Source organism: Chlorocebus sabaeus, chromosome 6 (assembly GCF_047675955.1).
Source record: "Chlorocebus sabaeus isolate Y175 chromosome 6, mChlSab1.0.hap1, whole genome shotgun sequence".
NCBI classification, from domain to species: domain Eukaryota; kingdom Metazoa; phylum Chordata; class Mammalia; order Primates; family Cercopithecidae; genus Chlorocebus; species Chlorocebus sabaeus.
In genome coordinates, this window is record NC_132909.1 from 19,184,913 (window position 1) to 19,207,807 (window position 22,895).

Genomic DNA, 22,895 nt, shown 5'->3' on the forward strand with positions numbered 1-22,895 from the left:
GGCAATGGGTCTTTGGCAGATCGATTTGAAAAGCTCGGACTGAAGAAATTATACTTGGAAAGCACATTAGGCAGTCAGCCCTTGGTTCCTAAATACCATGCTCCACTGAAAGGAGCATGGCTCCATGGAGAAATGGCGTATTCCAGAGCTGGGAAAGGGAAAGTTCAGAATGAACTTGGAATATCTTGTGCTAGAAAGTAAGGAAGTGCTCAAAGAATGGTGGGGACGAGTTCAAAGGACATGGAAACCAGATTGAAGGGACTTCCACTGACCAAACTTGACATGGTTTGAGCATCAAAATAAATAATGCTAGTTATAGATTAAAACCCATTAAATAACAAAGGGAATCATAATTCCAAACTGATATAAATCAGTAAGTGAAGAAAATAGAAAGTTTGATGAGGGACTGGATGTTTACATTGTTGCAAAGAACCCCTACCCCGCCAAATCCCTTAAAAATATGTCCATATAAGGCCAGGTGTGGTGGCTCATGCCTACAATCCTAGCACTTTGGGAGGCCAAGGCCGGCGGATCACGAGGTCAGGAGTTTGAGACTAGCCTGAGCAATATGGTGAAACCCTGTCTCTACTAAAAAAATACAAAAATTAGCCAGGCGTGGTGGTGTGTGCCTGTAATCCCAGCTACTCAGGAGACTGAGGCAGGAGAATTGCTTGAACCCAGGAGGCGAAGGTTGCAGTGAGCACTCCAGCCTGGGCAACAGAGTGAGACTCTATCTTTAAAAAAAAAAAAAAAAAGTGTCCATATGAAAAAAATGCACAACATTACTAATCATCAGAGGAATGCAAATTAAAACCACACTAAGATACCACCTCACAGTGTTAGAATAGCTATAATCAAAGAGACAAAAGACAACAAGGGTTGGTGAGGATATGGATATAAGGGAACCCTTGTACTCTGTAGGAATGTAAATTAGTACAGACATAGAAAATATCCAGAGGTTTCTCAAATTAAAAATATAACCACTATATGACCCAGCCATCCCACTACTGGGTATATATCTGTATTAGTCCATTCTTGCAGTGCTATAAAGAAAACCCGAGACTGAGTAACTTATAAGAAAAGATGTTGAACTGGCTCATAGTTCTGCAGGCTGTACAGGAAACATAGCGACATCTGCTTTTGAGCAGGCCTCAGGAAGTTTCCAATCATGGTGGAAGGCAAAATGGGAGCAGATACATCACATGGTGAAAGCAGGAGCAAAAGAGTGAGGAGGGAGATGCTACACACGGTTAAATGACCAGATCTCATGAGAACTCACTATCATGAGGATGGAAACAAAGAGGTGCTAAGCCATTTATGAGAAATCTGCTCCCATGATCCAATCACCTCCCACCAGTCCCTACTTCCAATATGGGGGATTACATTTCAGTATGAGGTTTGGGTTGGGACACACATCTAAACAATATCATTCTGCGCCTGGCCCCTCTCAAATCTTATGGACTTCTCACATTTCAAAATACAATCTTGCCTTCCCAACAGTCCCCCAGAGTCTTAACTAATTCCAATGTTAACTCAAAAGTCTGCAGTCTGAAGTCTCATCTGAGACAAGGCAAGTTCTTCCCACCTATAAGCCTGTAAAATCAAAAACAAGTTAGTTACTTCCAAGATACAATGGGGGTACAAGCATTAGATAGACATTTCTGTTCCAAAAGGGAGAAATTGGCTAAAAGAAAGAGGCTACAGGACCTATGCAAGATCAAAACCCAGTAGGGCAGTCATTACATCTTAAAGCTCTGGAATAATCTTTGACTCCATGTCCAGGGCACACCAGTTTAAGGGATGGGCTCCCAAGGCCTTGGGTAGTTCTTCTCCAGTGGCTTTGCAAGGTTCAGGCTCAGAGGTTGCTCTCATAGGCTGTTGAGTGCCTGTGGCTTTTCCACACTGATAGTGTAAACTGCCAGTGGATCTACCATTCTGGGATCGGGAAGATGGTGGCCCTCTTCTCAAAGCTCCACTAGTCAGTGCCCCAGTATGTACTCTGTGTGAGGGTTCCAACCTCACATTTCCTTTTTGCACTGCTCTAGTAGAGGTTCCCTGTCAAGGCTTAGCCCCTGCATCAGGCTTCTGCCTGGATACCTTGGCTTTTCCATATATCCTCTGAAATCCTAGATGGAGGCTCCCAAGCCTTATTCACACTCTGTGCACCTGCAGGCTTAAGACCATGTGGAAGCCACAAAGACTTAGGGCTTGCAACCTTTGGAGCTGCAGTCTGAGCTGTACCTGGGCCCTTTTAAGTCACAGCTGGAGTTGGAGAAGCCAGGATGCAGGGAGACATGTCCTGAGGCTGCATAGGTCACTCCTGGCCTATGTAACCATTCTGTCCTCCTAGGCCTCGGGGCTTGTGATGGGAGGGGCTGCCTCTTAGATCTCTGAAATGCCTTAGAGGCCTGTTTCCCATTTCTTGGCTATCTGCACTTGCCTCGTTTTTAGTTAGGCAAATTTCTTTAGCAAATGGTTGCTCAGAAACCTTGAATTCTTCTGAAAATGAGCTTTTCTTTTCTACCACATGGCCAGTGCAAAGTTTCCAAACTTTTACACTCTGCTTACCTTTTATATATAAGTTCCAGCTTTAAGTCATTTCTTTGCTCCCACATCTTAGCATAGGCGGTTACAAGCAGCCAGGCCATATCTTGAATGCTTTGCTAATTAGGCATTTCTTCTGCCAGACACCCTAGGTCATCACTCTCAAGTTCAAAATTCCATAGATCTCTAGGGCATAGACACAAAGCTCTTCGCTAAGGCATAACAAAAGGGACCTTTGCTCCAGTTCCCAATAAGTTCCTAATTTCCATCTGAGACCTTGGCAGCCTGGACTTAATTGTCTGTATCACTATCAGCATTTTAGTCGCAACCATTTAACCAGTCTCTAAGAAGCTCCAAACTTTCCTTTATCTTCCTGTCTTCTGAGCACTCAACTCTCTTGCAACCTCTGCCTGTTACCCAATTCCAAAGCTGCTTGCACATTTTCAAGCATCTTTATAGCAATGCCCAACTTCTCAGTACCAATTTTCTGTTAGTCCATTCTCGAATTGCTATAAAGAAATACCTGAGACTAGGCAATTTCTAAGTAAAGAGGTTTAATTGGCTCACAGTTCTGCAGGCTGTACAGGAAGTATAATGGCACCTGCTTCTGGGGAGGCCTCAGGAAGTTTCCAGTCATAGTGGAAGGCTGAGGGGGAGTAGGCATGTCATATGTCGAAAGAAGGAGCAAGAGAGTGAGGGGCAGGTGCTATACACTTTTAAACAACCAGATCTCATAAGAACTCACTATTGTGAGGATGGTACTAAGAGGGATGGTGCTAAATCATTCATGAGAACTCCACCCTCATGATCCAATCACTTCCTACCAGGCCCCACCTCCAACATTGGGGATTACATTTCAATATGAAATTTGGGCAGGGACACACATTTAAACTATATCAATATCCAAAGGAAATAAAATCAATATGTTTAAGAGATATCTACGCTCCCATGTTTAATGCAGCGCTATTCACAATAGCCTAGATGTGGAAGCAACCTAAGTGTTCATCAAAGGATGAATGGATAAAGGAAATGGGATATATATAATAGAATAGTATTCAGACTTTAAAAAGGAGGAAATCATGTTGTTTGCAACAAGGATGAACCTAGAGGACGTTATGTTAAGTGAAGTAAGCCAGGCATAGAAAGACAAATACTGTGTAATCTCACTTATATGTGGAATCTAAAAAAGTTGAACTCATAGAAGGAGAGCATAGATTTGTGGTTACCAAGGCTTGGCAGGGGTGGTGGTGGTGGTTGGAGAGATGTTGGTCAAAGGATATACAGTTTCAATTAGGAGGAATTAAAAAAAGTGTGTGTCGAAATTTGAGTCAGTTCTGAGTGAGACTAGAATGTCCATACGAAACTGGATGTGACGGAGGCTCAATAATTTAGAAGAATTATGACAAAGAGACAGGGGTGATAAGGTGAATTATATGCCAACAAACTTCTCTCTTGCACCAAGCACTACCTAGGATATTCAGAGCCCATATGGGATGTGGTTAGAGTTCTGCGAGTTTCATGTACAAGTGTGTATTTTATATATATACGTGTGTGTGTGTGTACACACACCAAGGTATGTATGTACAGTATTTAAACAAGTCACATGTGACCTAGAGGTTTTGCTATTTTTCAGACAACATGAACTGCTCAAGAAGAAAGTGGATTAGCAAAGAGCTCCATCTCCTCATCCTTTATGAGGGATACAGGAGGATGCATAATAAGGACAAGGCACAGAGAAGGCCATGCCCTGCGAGGAGACAGTATAAGACTGTACACAGCAAAGTCTCAATGCCTCGAAGATGAGGCAAAAGTGCACTCTGGAATAATCAGTCAGTTCTGACACTCTGCCACCCCTTGGCCTCCTTTAGCCCTGATGTAGGAAAACACAGGGCCAGGATGACTGCCAGATGGATTAAGCATTGTATTGCCAGTGGTACTCTTATACCCCTTGCTGAGCATGCACCTTTAAAGAGTGCATGGGGGTGGGAGCATACTGGATGCTGGTGTAAGGGAAGTCGCAGTGAACAGTGCTCTGCATTGGGCCAGTAATAGCCTCTACTCCAGATGCCATCTTCTCATGAGTCATTCCAGGTGGTTTCTCCTCTAAGAGCCTCTGCTCAATATGTTTCTTCCCTTGTTCAGAATATGCCATGATTCCAGGGGTCCCAGGAGGAGTAAGACTTTTTATTTCTTCCCGATTCCCTCTTGGTAAGTTGTATGTTTCTAGGAATTTATCTATTTCTATATCTGGGTCCACAACCCCCAGGCCATGGACCAGTACCAGTCCGTGGCCTGTTAGGAACTGGGCTGCACCGCAGGAGGAGAGCAAACATTCCTGCCTGAGCGCCACTTCCTGTCAGATCGTGGCTGCATTAGATTCTCAGGAGCATGAACCCTATTGTGAACTCTGCATGCAAGGGATCTAGGTGCCCGCTCCTTATGATAGTCTGATGATCTGAGGTGGAACAGTCCTCATCACCCTGGTCTGTGGAAAAATTGTCTTCCATGAAACCAGTCCCTGGTGCCAAAAAGGTTATGGTCATAGTATTCCATTGTGTATATATATCACATTTATTTATTTATTTATTTATTTATTTATGAGACAGATTCTCACTCTGTCACCCAGGCTGGAGTGCAGTGACAGCTCACTGCAACCTCTGCCGCCCAGGTTCAGGTGATTCTCCTGCCTCAGCCTCCTGAGTAGCTGGGATTACAGGCATCTGCCACTGTGCCCGGCTAATTTTTGTATTTTTTAGTAGAGACAGGGTTTCACCATATTGGTCAAGCTGGTCTTGAACTCCCAACCTCGTGATCCACCCGCCTTGGCCTCCCAAAGTGCTGGGATTACAGGCATGAGCCACCACGCCCGGCTGTCACATTGTATTTGTCCGTTCATCTATTGATGGACACAGGGTGATTCCATATTTTGCTATTGTGAATAGGGCTGCAATAAACATGGGATTTAAGGTATCCCTTTAATATACTGATTTGTTTTCCTTTGAGTAGATACCCAGTAGTGGTATTGCTGGATCATATGGTAGTTTTTAGTTTTTTGAAAAATTTCCACATTCTTTTCCACAGTAGATGTACTAATTTAAATCTCTACCAAGAGTGTGTAAGAGTGGTGAAACCCTGTCTCTACTAAAAATACAAAAATTAGCCAGGCATGGTGGTATGTGCCTGTAGTCCCAGCTACTGGAGAGGCTGATACAGGAGAATTGCTTGAACTAGGAGACAGACATTGCAGTGAGCTGAGATCATGCCACTTTACTCCAGCCTGGGCCACACAGCGAGACTCCATCTCAAAAAAAAAAAAAAAAAAAAGAATTCCCTCTTCTCTGCTTCCTCACCAGCATGTATTGTTATTTATCTTTTTAGTAATGGTCATTCTAACTGGGCTAAGATGATATCTCATTCTGGTTTTGATTTGCATTTTCCTGATGATTGGTAATGTTGAGCATTTTTTTTTTCTATTCCTGTTGGCCATTTTTATGTCTCCTTTTGAGAAATGTCTATTCATATACTTTGCCTGCTTTTTAATAGAATTTTTTTTGGTTGGGTTGTTTTGTTTTGTTTTACTGTTGTGTGAGTTCCTTGTATATTCTGGATATCAATCCCTTGTCAGATTAATAGTTTGCAAATATTTTCTCCCATTCAACAGGTTATCCCTTTACTCTGTTGTTTCCTTTTTGATGCACAAGCTTTTTACCATAATATAGTCCCATTTGTCTATTTTTGTTTTTGTTGCCTATGCTTTTGAAGTCTAAGCCATAAAATCTTTGCCTAGACCAATGTCCTGAAGTATTTCCCCTGTTTTCTCTTCATAGTTTTATAGTTTGGGTCTGCCATTTAAGTTTTTAATCTATTTAATTCATTTTCAGTTGATTTTTGTATACAGTAGGAGATAGGGGTCCAATTTCATTCTTCTGCATATGTATATCCAATATTCCTAGCACCATTTATTGAGGAGGGTATCCTTTCCCCTGTACATGTTCTTGGTGCCTTTGTTGAAAATCAGTTGGCTGTAAATGCACAGATTTATTTCTGGGTTCTCTATTCTGTTCCACTGGTCCATGTGTCTGGTTTTATACCAACACCATACTGTTTTGGTTATCATAGCCTTGTAATATATTTTGAAGTCAGGTAGTGTGATGCCTTAAGCTTTGTTGTTTTTGTTCAGGATTGCTTTCTTTTTTTTTTTTTTTTTTTTTTTTTTTTGAGACAGAGTCTCGCTCTGTCACCCAGGCTGGAGTGCAGTGGCTGGATCTCAGCTCACTGCAAGCTCCACCTCCCGGGTTTACGCCATTCTCCTGCCTCAGCCTCCCGAGTAGCTGGGACTACAGGCGCCCGCCACCTCGCCCGGCTAGTATTTTTGTATTTTTTAGTGGAGACGGGGTTTCACCGTGTTAGCCAGGATGGTCTCGATCTCCTGACCTCGTGATCCGCCCGTCTCGGCCTCCCAAAGTGCTGGGATTACAGGCTTGAGCCACCGCGCCCGGCCCAGGATTGCTTTCTGTAGAGGACTATGTGCTCACAAACAGGGTGTTCCCGATAAGTCCTGCTCTCGCAAACGAAGCAGGGCTTTCCCGATAAGTCCTGTTCTTGCAAATGAAGCAGGGCGTTCCCCATAAGTCCTGCTCTTGCAAACGAAGTCAAGGAAAGGTCAGAAAAACAACAATGTGTCTTGTGACTTGGTAACATTCCACAAACGACTGTATAAAATAAAGCAGAGCACGCCATTCGGGGTGGCCGCCATGTTTGTCTTGTCTTGTGTTGTCTTGTGTGTTCATTCCTTTGCTTAGGAAACACGCGGACCCCAACACTTTCCTATTGGTTTTTGGCTATATCAGATCTAAGAGTTTTTTGTGGAGTCTTTAGTTTTTCCTAGAAATAAGAGCATATCATTGGTAAAGAGGTACAGTTTGACTTCCTCTTTTCCAATTTGGATGTCTTTTATTTATTTCTTTTGCCTGATTAATCTGGCTAGGACTTCCAGTACTGTGGTGAATAGGAGTGGTAAAAGTGGGCATCCTTGTCTTGTTCCAATTCTTAGAGGAAAGCCTTTTAGCTTTTCCTCATTCAGTATATTAGCTGTGGGTTTGTCATATATGGCCCTTACTTTGTTGAGGTTTGTTCCTTCTATGCCTAGTTTGATGATAATTTTTTTTTATCTTGAAAGGATGTTTATTTTCATCAAGTGCTTTAATGCATCTATTGATCATATGGCTTTTTTCCTTCATTCTGTTATGTGATGTATCACATTTATTGATTTGAATATGTTGAACTATCCTTGCATTCCTGGGATAAATCCCATTCGGTCATGGTGTATTATTTTTCTGATGTGCTGTTGGATTTGGCTTGTATTTTGTTGAGAATTTTTGCATCTATATTCATCAGGGATATTGGCTTCTAGTTTTTTGTTGTTGTTGCATCCTTGTCTGGTTTTGGTCTCAAGGTAATGCTGGCCTCTTAGAATGAGCTAGGGAGAATCCCTTCTCTTCAGTTTTTTGGAATAGAGAATTGGTGTTAGTTCTTCAAAAGTTTGGTAGAATTTGCAGTGAAGCACCAAGTCCTGGACTTTTCTTTGTTGGGAGACTTTTAATTACTGATTCAGTACATTTGAATCATTATTTGTCTTACTCATTATTGGTCTGTTCAGGTTTTGTATTTCTCCCTGATTTAATCTGGGTAAATTATATGTATCCAGGAATTTATCCATTTCCTCTAGGTTTTTCAGTTTGTTAGTTAGTCTCTAATGATCTTTGGTATTTCTGTGGTATCAGTTGTAATACACTTCTGGTTTTGTTTTTTTTGGTTCTTCTCTTTTTTCTTGGTTAATCTAGCTAGTGGTTTATCAATTCTATTGATCTTTTCCAAGAACCAGCTTTTCATTTTGTTAATCCTTTGTTTTTTTTTTGAGTTTGTATTTTGTTCAGTAATTCTCTGATCTTTATTATGTCTTTCTTTGTACTAATTTGGGTGTGGTTTGTTCTTGCTTTGTAGTTCCTTGAGGTGCATGATTCGATAGTTTAAAATTTTCTACTTTTTTGATGTAGACATTTATTGCTATAAACTTTCTTCTTAGCACTGCTTTTCTGGTATCCCACACATTTTGGTATGTTGTGTTTCTATTTTCATTTGTTTCAAGAAATTTTTTATTTCCTCTTTTATTTCTTCCTTGACCTAGTGGTCATTGAGGGGCTTAATTTCCATGTATTTATACAGTTTCCAAAGTTCTGCTTCTTACTGATTTTTAGGGTTTTTTTTTTTTTTCCATTGTGATCTCATAAGATACTTGATATGATTTCAGTTTTTAAAAATGAAACTGTTCTTCCTACCCCTTGTGTTGGTTATTCTAGGTGTTTTGCTCCACTGTGTTGCTGCAACTTCTTAACTGGATTCCAGAGCTCTCCTAGAGCTATTTTTATTCATGGATAGCTAATTGTCCACTTTTGTGGGAGGAAGGGAGCAAGAATCCCCTACTCGGATATCTTGTGACATCACTACCCTTTGTTTCTTATGACATTTTTGAAGAAAAAAGTTGTTACTTTATACAATATCTCTCAATTTTGTAGTTTCATGTATTCCTATGATGAGATTCAGGTCATGGATTTTTAGTGGAATACTGGAATTACTGCATAATTTGTGTGTGGCAAAGGTCATAGGGCAAATTAAATGACATGATCTTTGAATAAGATCAAGACTCCTTTTGAAAGGCTGTTTGATCAGGGAACCTGCATTGCTCTACCACCTTATTTCATGGCTATGAGCATCAAACTTTAGGGAGTTGATTCTGACCTGTAACAAATTTAGTGCCTTAGCTATGCACCAATACCTCCAGTTTAACCACTACTTATTTGGTATTCCAAGAACTACCCAGTTGCCTTTTTTACGATTTTGAAATTTTCTTACAAAAGCAATACAATACTGGAACCTTTGGGCCCATGAAGTCCAAGAGGAGTTTATTAACATTAAAACCTAAGAGTTTGCTGCAACTTGGCCTGGTTTTCTAGACTGTACAAAACACCACCTATCTTACAATTTGTATTGAGACAAGTCTTGTGTTTCTGCATGGGCCAGGTCCTTTGAGTGGAGCTATTTACAACCAAGTTAAAATTGTTTGTATAAGAATGTGTGGCCGGGCACAGCAGCTCATGCCTGTAATCCCAGCACTTTGGGAGGCTGAGGCAGGAGGATCACCTGAGGTCAGGAGTTGGAGACAGGACTGACCAACATGGAGAAACTCGCTCTACTAAAAATATAAAATTAGTTGGGCATGGTGGCGCCTGCCTGTAATCCCAGCTACTCAGGAGGTTGCAGCAGGAGAATCACTTGAATCTGGGAGACGGAGGTTGTGGTGAGCTGAGATTGTGCTATTGCACTCCAACCTGGGCAACAAGAGCGAAACTCCATCTTAAAAAAAAAAAACATGTGTGCCACCGGCCGGGTGCAGTGGCTCACGCCTGTAATCCCAGCACTTTGGGAGGCCAAGGCAGTTGGATCATGAGGTCAGGAGTTCAAGACCAGCCTGGCCAACATGGTGAAACCCCCTCTCTACTAAAAATACAAAAATTAGCTGAGTGTGGTGGCACGTGCCTGTAATCCTAGCTACTTAGGAGGCTGAGACAGGAGAACTACTTGAGCCCGGGAGGCGGATGTTGCAGTGAGCCGAGGCTGTGCCACTGCACTCCAACCTGGGCGACAGAGTAAGACTCTGTTTCAAAAACAAACAAACAAAAAAACTATTTTAAAAAATGACTAATATTGCCAAACCAAAAGTCATGAAGCTATTCTTCTACGTAATTATTTAAAACTTTTTTTACCTTTTACATTTACAGTTAGATTATAGGGGTCCAAATGAGGCAGGAGAATAGGGTCTGGAGACAGGGAACCTAAGGCCAACCCCTGCTGACTTCTTAGAATTGGACTAAGAGGAAAATCGCACCTCTCCATGACCAAACAACATGAGGCTAACGGCCCTCCTTCTCTGAACCTCCCCTCCCCTGTGTCACAAATGGGAATGTCTGTGATTGGTTCATTCTGAATCCTTCATTTGCAGGGTGCCTCTGATTGGTCCTGGGCAGAATTCTTCATTCCTATAGGGTGTGACCTATCAGAGGCTTCTAAAGGATATTTAGGGGTGTTACTATGCTCTTTTAGTTTAATAAAATACCCAAGGAACATGACAATCTGGACTCTTGAGCCACTTGTTTGAGCCCTCTCTAACTCTGTGGCGTGTACCTTCACTTCAATAAATCTCTGCTTTTGTTGCTTTTTCTTTGTCTGCGCATTTTGTTCAATTCTTTGTTCAACATGCCAATAACCTGAACAACCCAATTAAAAACTCTTCCTCTGGTAACAGATTTATTTTATCCACATGGAGTTGACAACATTTAATAAAAGATCACTCATACTCCAGTGCACCACAGGATTAACTTTGTCAGAAATCAAGTGAGTATATAAGTATGATTTTCTTTTTGGACTCTGTATTTTGTTCCATTGATTTGTCCATTGGTAAGGCAATACCACGCTATATTAGTTACAATAGCTTTACCATCAGTCTGGATATTTGGTATTGTAAGTCTTCCAGCTTTGCTTTTTTCTTCAAATATTCTCTTGGCTATTTCTGAGCCTTTCATTTACTTATATATTTCAGAATCAGTTTGCCAATTTCCAGCAGGACAAAACTGCTGGGATTCTGATTGGCATTGTGTTGTTTATAGATCAATTTGTGGAGAATTAATATTTTTATTTGTAATCTTCCAATACATTAACATGTTATATCCCAACATTTATTTGTATCCTTTGATTTCTGTCAATATTTTGTAATTTTAATTATTTATATCTCATATATTTTAAATTTATTCTTGGCACTTAAGAATTTATTTGATAAATGTTATAATTTAAAATTTAATTTATTTATTTATTGCTGATATATGTATTTGGTTTTCTTTCAGATGGGTCTTGCTGCATTGCCCAGGCTGGACTTGAACTCCTGGGCTCAAGCAATTCTCCTGCCTCGGCCTCCTGAGTAGCTGGGACTGTGGATGCATGTCACAATGCCTGGCTTATATTTGATATTTTATATTGACCTGTGTTTAGCCACATGGCTAAATTTGCTATTTAATTTTAATAGGTTTTGTGTAGACTTAGATTTTTCATATATGCAATCATGAAGTTGGTGAATAATGAACAGTTTCATTTCTTTTCCAGTCCCACACCTTAACTTTTTTTCTTACCTTATTGTGCTAGGTAGAACTTCAAGTACATTTATGTATGTAACTATTAGTTTTATTGAGGCATCAATAAAACTACAATAAATTAGGTACAATTTGATAAGTTTTGACATATACACGTGAAAAACCATCACCACAGTAAAAACAAACAAACAAGCAAAAAAACTAAACATGTCTATCACCTCCTACTTTTTTCTCTATAATCTGTTCCACCCACCCCAAGCCCCAGATAACCATTGGTGTGCTTTGTCACTTAGATTAGTTTGGATTTTCTAAAACTTTATGTGAATAGAAAAATACAATAAATGTATTATTTGTTGTCTGGATTCTGTCACTCAGCATAATTATTTTGAATTTCATGTTTTTGCATACATCAGTAGTTCATTTTCATATTACTGAGTGGTGTTATATTGCATACATATATTACAATTTGTTTATCCATTCACTTGCTGATGGATATTTGGGTTTCCAGTGTTAGCTATTTCAAATAAAAATGATGAGAACATTTATTTACAAGTCTTCATATGGATATATGCCTTATTTTTTCTTAAGTAAATACCTAGAAGTGGCTAAATCATCTGATAGGTGTGTATTTAGCATAAGAAATTGTCAAACTGTTTTCCAAAGTGGCTTACCATTTCACATTCCCACCAGCAGTGTGTAAGAGTTCCATTTCTTGACCAGGCATGGTGGCTCATGCCTGTAATCCCAACACTTAGGAATTAGGAAGGCCAAAGCAGGCAGATCATTTCAGGTCAGGAGTTCGAGACCAGCCTAGCCAATATAGTGAAACCCTGTCTCTACTAGAAATAGAAAATTTAGCTGGCTGTGGTGGCAGGTGCCTGTGGTCCCAGCTACTCGGGAAGCTAAGGCAGGAGAATCACCTGAACCCGGGAGGCAGAGGCAACAGTAAGCCAAGATCTCACCACTGCACTCTAGCCTGGGTGACACGCAAGACTCCATCTCAAAAAAAAAAAAAAAAAAAAAAAAAAAAAAAAAAGTTCAGTTTCTCAGTCATGCCAGCCATATTTCAGGTGCTTATTAGCCACATGTGGTGAGCAGCTACCATACTGGAGAACATAGAACATATCCATCATTGTGGAAAGTTCTATTGGACAGCACTGGACATCTCCTTCCTATGAACTCCTAAGGCCTGTGACCTGAATTGCTTTACTTTTACCGTAGGAAATGAAGGAGATGCACAGGGCTTTATTCCGTGATTAAGGACTGCCATCTCAGGTTCATTTTTCATCCCTTTCCCCACATTTCGGAAGTCATCTGGTTTGAATTCTTTGGTTCTCTCAAGCTGCAACATAGGCCATGCACCTCGTCTGCTCATCTGTCAGATTAAGAGGGACCCAGAGGATCCTATTCAAGGCCCACATTCTCCAAAGGAGTTAAACTTCTAAGAAGAAATTAAATGGATTAGATCTTATCTATTTATTGAAGAAACCAATCCTGGGTAAAGAAAAAAGGGAATGAGGTTTTGGGACAGAGGTGCTGGGGGTGCGAGAGAAGCCCCAGCTCCTGAGTGGTGTGGTGGAGGGAAGGGAGGGGTCACTTGTAAAACTCATGCTCCTGCTCGTCCTTCTTGATGACAGTCTTGTATGCTTTCTCGAAGTCCTTGGCCAGGACAATGTAGCGGTTTTCACGGACAGCCAACATTCCACTCTGTTGAAGGATGAGAGTTAAAATCTACTTTCTGTGGCAGGGCGCGGTGGCTCATGCTTGTAATCCTGACACTTTGGGAGGCTGAGGTAGACGGATCACTTGAGCCCAGGAGTTCGAGACCAGCCTGGGCAACATGGTGAAACCCCTTCTCTATAAAATATACAAATATTAGCCAGACGTGGTGGTGGGCGCCTGTAATCCCAGCTACTTGGGAGGCTGAGGTGGGAGGATCACTGCAGTGAGTCATGATTGCGCCACTGCACTCCAGCCTGGGTGACAGAGAGAGTCCCTGTCTCAAAGCAAAACACAAAAAACAAAACACTACCCCTGTACTATCCACCCCTAGTGATGGTAGAGGAAGAGAGAGATGGTGCCCACGACCCAGGGCAGCCATGAGGGGACAGAAGGACTACAGCAGGGTGGTTCAGAGAAGAAGGGTCCTCACACACCCGCTGCCTGGATCCAGAGAGAAACCACCACTTACCTCCTGACAGATGGAGTTGATATCAGCTCCTGAAATCTTATCTGGCCGGGCCACATCTGCAGCAAGTTAAGGAAACTATTCCCTGTGTGATGGGGTGAATGCCTGGGGCTGGAAGTCATCTTTGGCCATCTCTGTCACCTCCCCTCCTCCCTGGACCTTGGTCCCACCTGCACAGTCTGGGCTGTGGTGAGGGCAGAAGTGGGGCTGAAGATCTAATCCCCGTTCCCAACTAGGGCCCCTCCCTCACTTCTGGAGCAGGATACAGTCTTCCAAGTCAACCTCCTCAGAGAGGTTCATCTTGCTGGTGATAGTGGAGAAAATCAATCTCTTCTGGCGGCGGTCAGGAAGTGGAAATTCAATTTTACGGTCCAGCCGTCCTGGCCGTAGCAGGGCTGGATCCAGGGTGTCTGCTCTGTTTGTGGCCATGATCACCTGACATCAGGGGGCAGGTCAGCTCAGATCTCTGCACTCCTACCTCCTTCCTCATGATAACCACCCCTCAGGTGCCAGCCCCCACCTTTCCCCAGTTCCTATACCACACCTCCCCTTGTCCATCCTGAACCCCAAACCTTGACATTGACATTCTGATCAAATCCATCCATCTGATTCAGCAGCTCCAGCAGGATCCTCTGAACCTCCCTGTCGGCTGAGAGTGCACGGTCAGTCCCGGGCATCCCATGCGACAAGCCTGTCCAAGACCCCGGGCCTTGCTTCAGCATCACTTACCCCCCGTCTGAGCATCGAATCTCTTGGTGGCGATGGCATCAATCTCATCTATGAAGATGATGGCAGGTGCATTCTCCTTGGCCAGGCGGAACACATCCCGGACCATGCGGGGGCCCTCACCCAGGTACTTCTGTACAAACTCTGAGCCCACGACCCGGATGAATGCAGCTGATGACAGGATGACAAGGGTTAGGCAGGGATGAGCCTCCTGAGGGGTCCATTCTGCTTTAACAGAAACTGAGAATTCCTTGAAGACATCCTTTTCCTTGGATACCCACACCTAGTAGTTGTGGCTTAGCCTCCCAAAGTGCTGGGATTATAGGCATGAGCCACCCCATGCTTGACCCTGGCCTTGTTTCTTAAAGTTACACTTGTTTCTTAAGGATCAGATGCTTTGTGTTGTATGAAGCATACCCCTAGAACTCTCCTAGGGAGACATGCAGTCCATAGACAGACTGGGTGGTTTTATGTCATAAACTAGGAACTGTTCAAGGCTTCAGCCCTGCCCTGTTCACTCCCTAAGATCCAGACTTTATACCTGGCTCAAGGGGTCCCTCTTTCTTGGTACTTGCATCAGCTGGGGGCTCATTCAGCATCCTAACCTCAAGATTTCTGACTTTTTCTGCTCTAAACACACCTTGACCACCTGACTTTGGCCACACATTTAGTTGGCTGTTCTGCAAATGTCCAACCAGTTCCACATGAAATCCCCATCCCTGGAATTGCCTTATCTGACCTAGACTGTCCGTCAGCCTTTCCTACTCAATCACTACAGTCCCCTTCCTACCCTGACCTTCCCTGTCCTCCCAATCTCTCAGCCCCCTCTGGGCTCTACTACTACTTCCACCTACCCTGGGGTCCTTCTTCAGTTACTCACTCTTAGTAAGCTGTGCTGTCACTGGAACAAACAGATGAATTTCCCCCGAAAAACGAGAGGGAAAAAAGGTTCACACATGTGATCCCAACACTTTGGGAAGCCGAGGCAGGAGGATGGCTTGAGCCCAGGAGTTTAAGACCAGCGTGGGCAACATAGCAAGACCCTGTCTCTACTGAAAATGATGATACAAAAATTAGTTGGGCATGGGTGCACATGCCTGTAGTCCCAGCTACTCAGGAGACTGAAGTGGGGAGGATTGCTTGAGCTTAGGAGATTGAGGTTGCAGTGGGCTATGATCACACCAGTGCACTCCAGCCTGGGTGACAGAACAAGACCCTGTTTCTCTTTTTTTTTTTTTTTTTTGGAGACAGAATCTCACACTATCGCTTGGGCTGGATTGCAATAGTACAATCTCGGCTCACTGCAACCTCCGCCTCCCGGGTTCAAGTGATTATCCTGCCTCAGCCTCCCGAGTAGCTGGGATTACAGGTGGCCACCACCAGACCTGGCTAATTTTCTTGTATTTTTTGTACAGACGGGGTTTCACGATGTTTGTCAGGGTGGTCCTGACCTCGTGATCTGCCCGCCTCAGCCTCCCGAAGTACTGAGATTATAGGTGTGAGCCACCGCGCCCAGCCAGACATGACCCTGTCTCTAGAAAACAAAACAAAACTCAACCCCAGTAAGCAGCTTTTCCCATTTCTACATCCCTTCTACATCTTCTCTCCTCCCTCCCTCTGCCAGTGACAAACCACCCCAATTCACTCAGAAAAATGACAGAACCTGAAGTGAGGGTCTCTAAGTGGAAAAGCTGGTAAAATTTGAAGGAGGTCTAAACTTCAGTTCATGGTATTGTACCATTGTTAATTTCCTGGTTTTCCTAATTGTACTATGGTTACATAAGATAGTAACATTAGGGAATCCGGGTGAAGGGTACACAGGGCCACACTGGAAGAATTATCTTGGGCCACACATAAAATACACTAACACTAATGATAGCTGATGAGCTTTAAAAAAAAAACAGCCGGTACGGTGGCTCACACCTGTAATCCCAGAAATTTGGGAGACCAAGGCGGGTAGATCACTTGAGGCCAGGAGTTCGAGACCAGCCTGGCCAGCATGGTGAAACCCCATTTCTACCAAAAGTACAAGAAAAATTAGCCGGTCGTGGTGGTGTGTACCTGTAATTCCAGCCACTCAGGAGACAGAGGTAGAAGAATTGCTTAAACCCAGGAGGCGGAGGTTGCAGTGAACCAAGATAGCACCACTGCACTCCAGCCTGGGCAACAGAGCGAGACTCTGTCTCAAAAAAAAAAAAAAAATCTTATGTTTAAGAAAGTTTACGAATCTGTGTTGGGCCACATTCAGAGCCATCCTGAGTCACATGTGGGTCATGGGTTGTGCTACATAATCTATTGACTTGTGTATCTGTTTGCTTTTCCAACTAAGATATCACCTCCATAAGGAGGTGCTCTGTTTACTGTCACATCTCTAGCATCTACAACACATCCTGGCAAATAGTAGGTCTTCAATAAACCGTCACTGAATGTCTTGAGTTCTAGGTATCTATTTCTTTTTTCCCAGTCAAGGCAAGGGACATCTCTGATTATCATCTTTGCATTGTAGCACAAGGCCTGGTACAGAGTAAAAGTTCAATAAAGTGCCAAGCAAATGAGTAACAATGATAACAGTTAACATTTATTGCCCATTCCAGATTGCTTAGTATCAATTTGCTCTTCTGAACACCCACCCCAGAAAAATAGGTACCATCTGACAGTTGAGGAAACTGAGTCACAGAGAGGTTAACTTACCCAGGATCACATAAGAAGTTGGTGGGGAAGTAAGATTTCAAAGCTAGGCAGTCTAGCCCTAGAAAACATACTGCTTAACTACTGCCTCCTACTGCTCCCTGGCTCACATGTATTAAGATCTGAACATATGCTAAAGATTTTAGGGCTTTAAAGTAAATTAAAAAAAAAAAGTTATAGAGTGAGTGACTTTCAGACATTTTTGTCTGGCACCTACAAAAAGAAATATATTTTTGGGGCCAGGCACATGGCTCACACCTGTAATCCCAGCACTTTGCGAGGCTGAGGTGGGAGAATCTTTTGAGCCCAGGAGTTCAAGACCAGCCTGCGGAACACAGACCCTATCTCTACAAAATATTTAAGAATTAAAAAAAAAAAAAAAATACATTTTTGAAGAACCACAAGTACACATGAGTGTGCACATGTGTATGAAACAAGTTTCACGAAACGACGAACTTGCACCATATATACTTGTACCATGGTATAAATACTATGTGGATGTTATCTGGTGCTTTCTGTTCTACTTCATGTTTCAAAATGCTGGCTGCAACCCACAAATTGAAATTCATAATTATTAATGGGTCACAACCCATTGTAGGAAAACACTGCATTATTTCATTAACTGCTCACAATCACCGGGTGAAATGAGTCTTTTACTACGAGGAAAGGCCCAAGGAGGTGAAGTCAGCACAGCCAGTAACATGCACACATGGGCTGTGACCCCAGAGTCTATGTTTCTAATCATCGTGCGGTGCCACTTCCTGGGGAGAGTGAGCGAGCAGGGAGCAAGGCGAAGAGGCCAGAAGATCAGAGCTCGGGGCAGGGGCGGAAGGGCTCACCTGTTGTGTGATGTGCCACTGCCTTTGCCAACATGGTCTTCCCACAGCCAGGGGGGCCATACATGAGGACGCCTCGGGGGGGATCGATGCCGATCTGAAACCCAGAGGAAGGAAGAGAAGTGGGAGTCAGGGGTTCCACCTCCAACCCCAGACCCAATGGGGCCTCTCCTTTCCCCGCCACCTGCACCACCTCACCTGCTTGTAGAGCTCGAAATGCGTGAGTGGGAGCTCCACGGCCTCCCGCACCTCCTGCTTCTGGATGTCCATGCCTCCGATGTCCGCGTACATCACATCTGGCTTCTGGTCTGGGGGGAGAGCAGAGCTGGGGCTCCTGGCTGGGTCCCCAAGGTCCCCATAGAGCCCTCCCAGCTGCAGGCTCCCCCTTTACCTGATGTGAGCATCATGATGCTGCTGTCGGCTTCGGGGGGCAGTACGTCCACCAGTGCATTGCTGTGCTTGTGGAGGGCCACTGAGGCGTTGGGCTTGAGCAGCTCCCGATCGATGGTGCTCAGGATGCGCACATAATAGTTGGAGCCTGCGAGAAGGGAGGGAGGCAAACAAGAAGTGTCAGCCTGGAAACTGCCCCTTCCCCCTTCCTTCCTCCTTGTCTCACAGTTGCACCCTCCATGCCGCCAACATCTCTGGCTCAGACCCTGAGGGGTCCCCTCTCGGCCTCTAGCCTTCCCTCCTGCTGTCCGTCCCCAACATTCACACGAACTCCTTATCTACTGCCCTGATTCTCCCTTGAACTCCAACCCTGGCTGTCCAGCAGGCCTCCCCCTGCATCTCATACTAGTGAGGCACACTTCTCTTTCCAGGCTCAGTCTCTCTCCTGACTGTCAGACCTGGCTGACCAGCAGCCTCCTGGACACCTCCCATGATGCTCTGGACTGCCCTCCCTGTGTTCCCACAAACCTACTCCTCTACCCATGGTGCCATCTCATGGAAAGCCGCACTATCCCAACTCCCAAGATAGAGACCTCATCCTGGATACCACTCTCCCCTCACTTTCTCATAGCCCCCCAGTCCAATTCCAGGCACAATCGCACACCTTTCTCCACAACCTTTACAAGAACATGGCTTAGTCCAGAGGAGCAGAGCCCAGAAACAGGAAAAAACAGATAAGTGCCAGTGACAATGACTATCAAGAGGGCAAGGCCTAGACCTATATAAACAGCAGCAGCTACAATATACTCTGATAGGGACTCTGAGTTCCTATCAGAGCCCAGTCTTTTTTTTTTTTTTTAAGACAGAGTGTTGCTCTGTCGCCCAGGCTGGAGTATGGTGTCACGATCTTGGCTCACTGCAACCTCCACCTCCCGGGTTCAACAGAGTCCCATGCCTCAACCACCCAAGTAGCTGGGATTGCAGGCGTGCACCACCACACCTGGCTAATTTTTATATTTTCAGTAGAGACGGGGTTTCTCCATGTTGCCCAGGCTGTTCTTAAACTTCTGGCCTCAAGTGATCTGCCCACCTGATCAAAGTACTGGGATTATACATGTGAGGCACCATGCCTGGCCTCAGAGCCCAATCTCTTAACACTCCTACTCATCATTGCAAACTGCAGGCCCCAAACCAGTAGTAGTTGTGAAATCGGTTTGGAAGTTCATGACCAGAACTGTGTTTAAAGCAAAACACACTAGAATAGGATAGAAAACATCAGCATATACCACACATAGTAAGGTTAAATATTTCATGGTGAGACTTATGTTTTATACATCTATCTAAAAAGTAAGAGACACAGACAGATATGCACAATGTAAAATATATTTCTGGCCGGGCACAGTGGGGCCCACTCCTGTAATCCCAGCACTTTCAGAGGGCGAGGTGGGTGGATCACCTGAGGTCAGGAGTTCGAGACCAGACTGGCCAACGTGGTGAAACCTGTCTCTACTAATAATACAAAAAGTAGCCAGGCGTGGTGGTCCATGCCTGTAATCCCAGCTACTTGGGAGGCTGAGACAGGAGAATCACTTGAACCTGGGAGGCAGAGGTTGCAGTGAGCCAAGATCGTGCCACTCCACTCTCAGCCTGGACGACAAGAGCAAAACTCTGTCTCCAAAAAAAAAAAAACAACATATATATATATATGTATATGTATTTCTACCTTTCAATTAGTCAAAATACTCTGAAGAATACTGCACTGCACTGCCCTGCCTTGTTTGCTGCTTCCTAGCACATGGTAGGAAATAGTGAAGTGGACAAATGAATGAATTAGATGTCCTTAGCTACCCACACACCTGTGGTAGAGCCAACAATAGCTGTATTCTGATCCACAGCCTCCAGAAATTGTCCGATGACGAGTGGGATGCTTTGGATTCGCTTCACCTCCTCCTGGGCATGGAGGAATTCCTTTTTCAGGTTCTTTTGCTCATCCTTGATGTATTCCTCCTGCACCTCCAGGAACTCCAGCTCTTGCTGCAGCTTCTGTGAGCAGAGAGGGGACAGAAGGGGATGGCTCCAGCCCTTGCTGATCCAGAGAGTGGTGGAAAATGGGGAGAGTATGAGATGCCAGGTCCTGTGCAAGGTCTGGGTTGGGGGTTGAATGTACCTTGTAGCGGCTGTACAGGTCCTCCAGGTCCTCAGGCTCAGGGCCCAGGAAGGACAGGCCGGTCTGGGGCCGGGACACGGACAGTGCTGGGATCTCATCCTAGACCAAAAGGGACAACTTACGTTGGAAGACGGTCCTCTCATGAAAGCATCTCAACTTCACTAACGTTTGTTCCCCTCCCCACGTCACCCTGAAGTCACTTAGCCCCTAACAGACCCCTGATATCATAAGACCCTCTAAATAGATTCTTGTTTTGGCCCCCTAAACAAGCTCCTTATGTCAACTTGCCCCCAAACAGTTCTTATGTTATCATATACCACTCATAACATGTCCCCAGTGTCACACAACCCCCAACTAGGATCTAAATGTTACCTCAGCTCCTTATCAGACCCAAATGCCACCCGATCCCCCTCAAGAGGTTCCTAATGTCACATGGCTCTCCTAGATAAGCTGTTAAAGTGCCTGCGCCTTCAAAGAGTCCCAACATTCCCCAGTTTCCCCTCAAAGATCCCTTATGTCACAGTCTCCTAACTCACCTTAGACCTAAACATCACTCAGCCAAGCCACAGATAATACTTAACTACCGCCCCATTACCCCCATCAGCAAAGCCCTGAACATCAGTCAGCCCCGCAGCCTAGTACCCGGGATCACTCGGCCGCACGGCTGGATCCCATACATCACTCACCGCCTGACCCAATCGCAACGCCGGGCCATCGACTTCACTAAGCACTACCGGCCAGGGTTCGAAATCAATCCGTCCCAAAGACCCACTAACGTCACTCACTCCCCTAGACCCGCTTTCTGAGCCTTACCTCCCACCATCACTCGGCCACCCAGACAAGCCTTCGAACGGCACAAAGCTCTCCACCGAGGCCTCAGAAATCACCCCAACCCGGGCCGGGGTCCCGGAAGCCATTCATCTCCCCACTCAGGTCTGGCTTCACCCTCTCCCCGCGAGCCCAGCACGGACTAAAAAGCCCAAGTCCCCACTGTACCTGAGCCTTCTCCACCAAGATGCCTATCTCCTCCATAGTGACCAAGCCGGCCTCTGTGTGGCCTGGGATGATCTGTCACCGCTTCCGCTGACGACAACGGAAGTCCCTGGCTGAGGAGGCTTCTGGGAAGCGTAGTTTAAGTTACCGCTAAGAGCGGCTGGAAGGGCAGGATAGGATGAAGGGCTCATCTGCGCTCCGCCCTCAACATAAGCTCGTGCGCTGCCGTACCCGCAGGCGCGGGGGCGGGACCGGAGCTGTGCGCGTGCGCAGTATCACGCGACAACGCCATCTTGCCCTGCAGTGAAGGGCTGGGGGTTCACCCCAGGAGGTGGCGCAAGGCCGTTGCTCTTTCAACGGCGTAAGTTCGCAGAGCTCTGGCACGGACAGTTTGGCGGCCAACTGCTCTTAGCTTTCATTTAGTGTCTGGGCTGGAGGGTCCTTGAGCTGGGCTCCACAGAAGGGATCGTATGGGCGGGTAGGGTCTCCTCGTGGGGCTGATCCCAAGATTGTGCCCCGCGCGGGCGTGGGAAGGTCTGAGCTGCCCCTGAAGGTGACCCTTCGTACCGGGCTTTACCCCCAGGAGTGAGGACCCCCGAGCCCGCAGTGAGCAACCAGTCAAGTAGAACCCACGCGTCTGGGCTGGGGAAAATGAGGCAGCCAGTGCCCGGAAATTGGGTTGCACAGGAGATCCATAGGCCTTAATTCTGTATCCCAGGTTTTCGCCTTACAAACCTATGCCAGGTCCTGTGCTTAAGCTTTACAGGCATCATCGTAGCAGGTATTATGTTTCCTCATTTATAGAGAAGGAAACAAGCCCAGAGCCACGAAGCCACCAGCCGTAGTCACAACGTGCCGAAGGGACAAAGCACAGATTGGGACCCAGGTCTGTCTGACCCCAAAGCCTGTATTCCAGGCCCCAGGGATACACTGCTACCCTTCACACCAGCTACAGTTTTTGTTAAATAAACCTTTTACTGAAGTTAAATAAAGAGAAGAGCACAAATCATTACAGCTCGACGAAATTACACAAAGTGAACACACCCTTACAACCTGAATTCAGATCGCAAAACCAAACAGTAGAAGCCCCATGTGCTCCCCTTTCCTCTATCCCCTCTTCCCTCCCCCTCCCCCACCCCCTCCACCCCTGCCTCAAGAGGGAG

At 44.9% G+C, this 22,895-nt stretch overlaps 1 protein-coding gene across 1 annotated transcript; it reads right to left on the reverse strand.

Annotated features, from left to right (window-relative positions):
• Positions 1-13,201: 13,201 nt before the first annotated feature.
• Positions 13,202-21,852, reverse strand: PSMC4 (proteasome 26S subunit, ATPase 4). Its single transcript, XM_007996804.3, has 11 exons — positions 21,736-21,852; positions 20,740-20,838; positions 20,429-20,615; positions 18,574-18,720; positions 18,381-18,490; positions 18,186-18,279; positions 14,662-14,829; positions 14,505-14,581; positions 14,199-14,367; positions 13,936-13,991; positions 13,202-13,451 (listed from the first exon to the last, which is right to left on the reverse strand). Exons 1-11 carry the CDS (start codon positions 21,769-21,771, stop codon positions 13,338-13,340), a joined length of 1,257 nt encoding a protein of 418 aa, XP_007994995.1. The 5' UTR covers positions 21,772-21,852; the 3' UTR covers positions 13,202-13,337.
• Positions 21,853-22,895: the final 1,043 nt, after the last annotated feature.

Coding starts and splice junctions, on each gene's coding strand:
- PSMC4 (XM_007996804.3), bottom strand. CDS start 21,771: ATGGAGGAGATAGGCATCTTGGTGGAGAAGGCTCAG. Junction 20,616..20,739: donor ACCTGTACAGCCGCTACAAG/GTACATTCAACC, acceptor CTCTGCTCACAG/AAGCTGCAGCAAGAGCTGGA. Junction 14,830..18,185: donor AGTGGCACATCACACAACAG/GTGAGCCCTTCC, acceptor TCCTGTCATCAG/CTGCATTCATCCGGGTCGTG.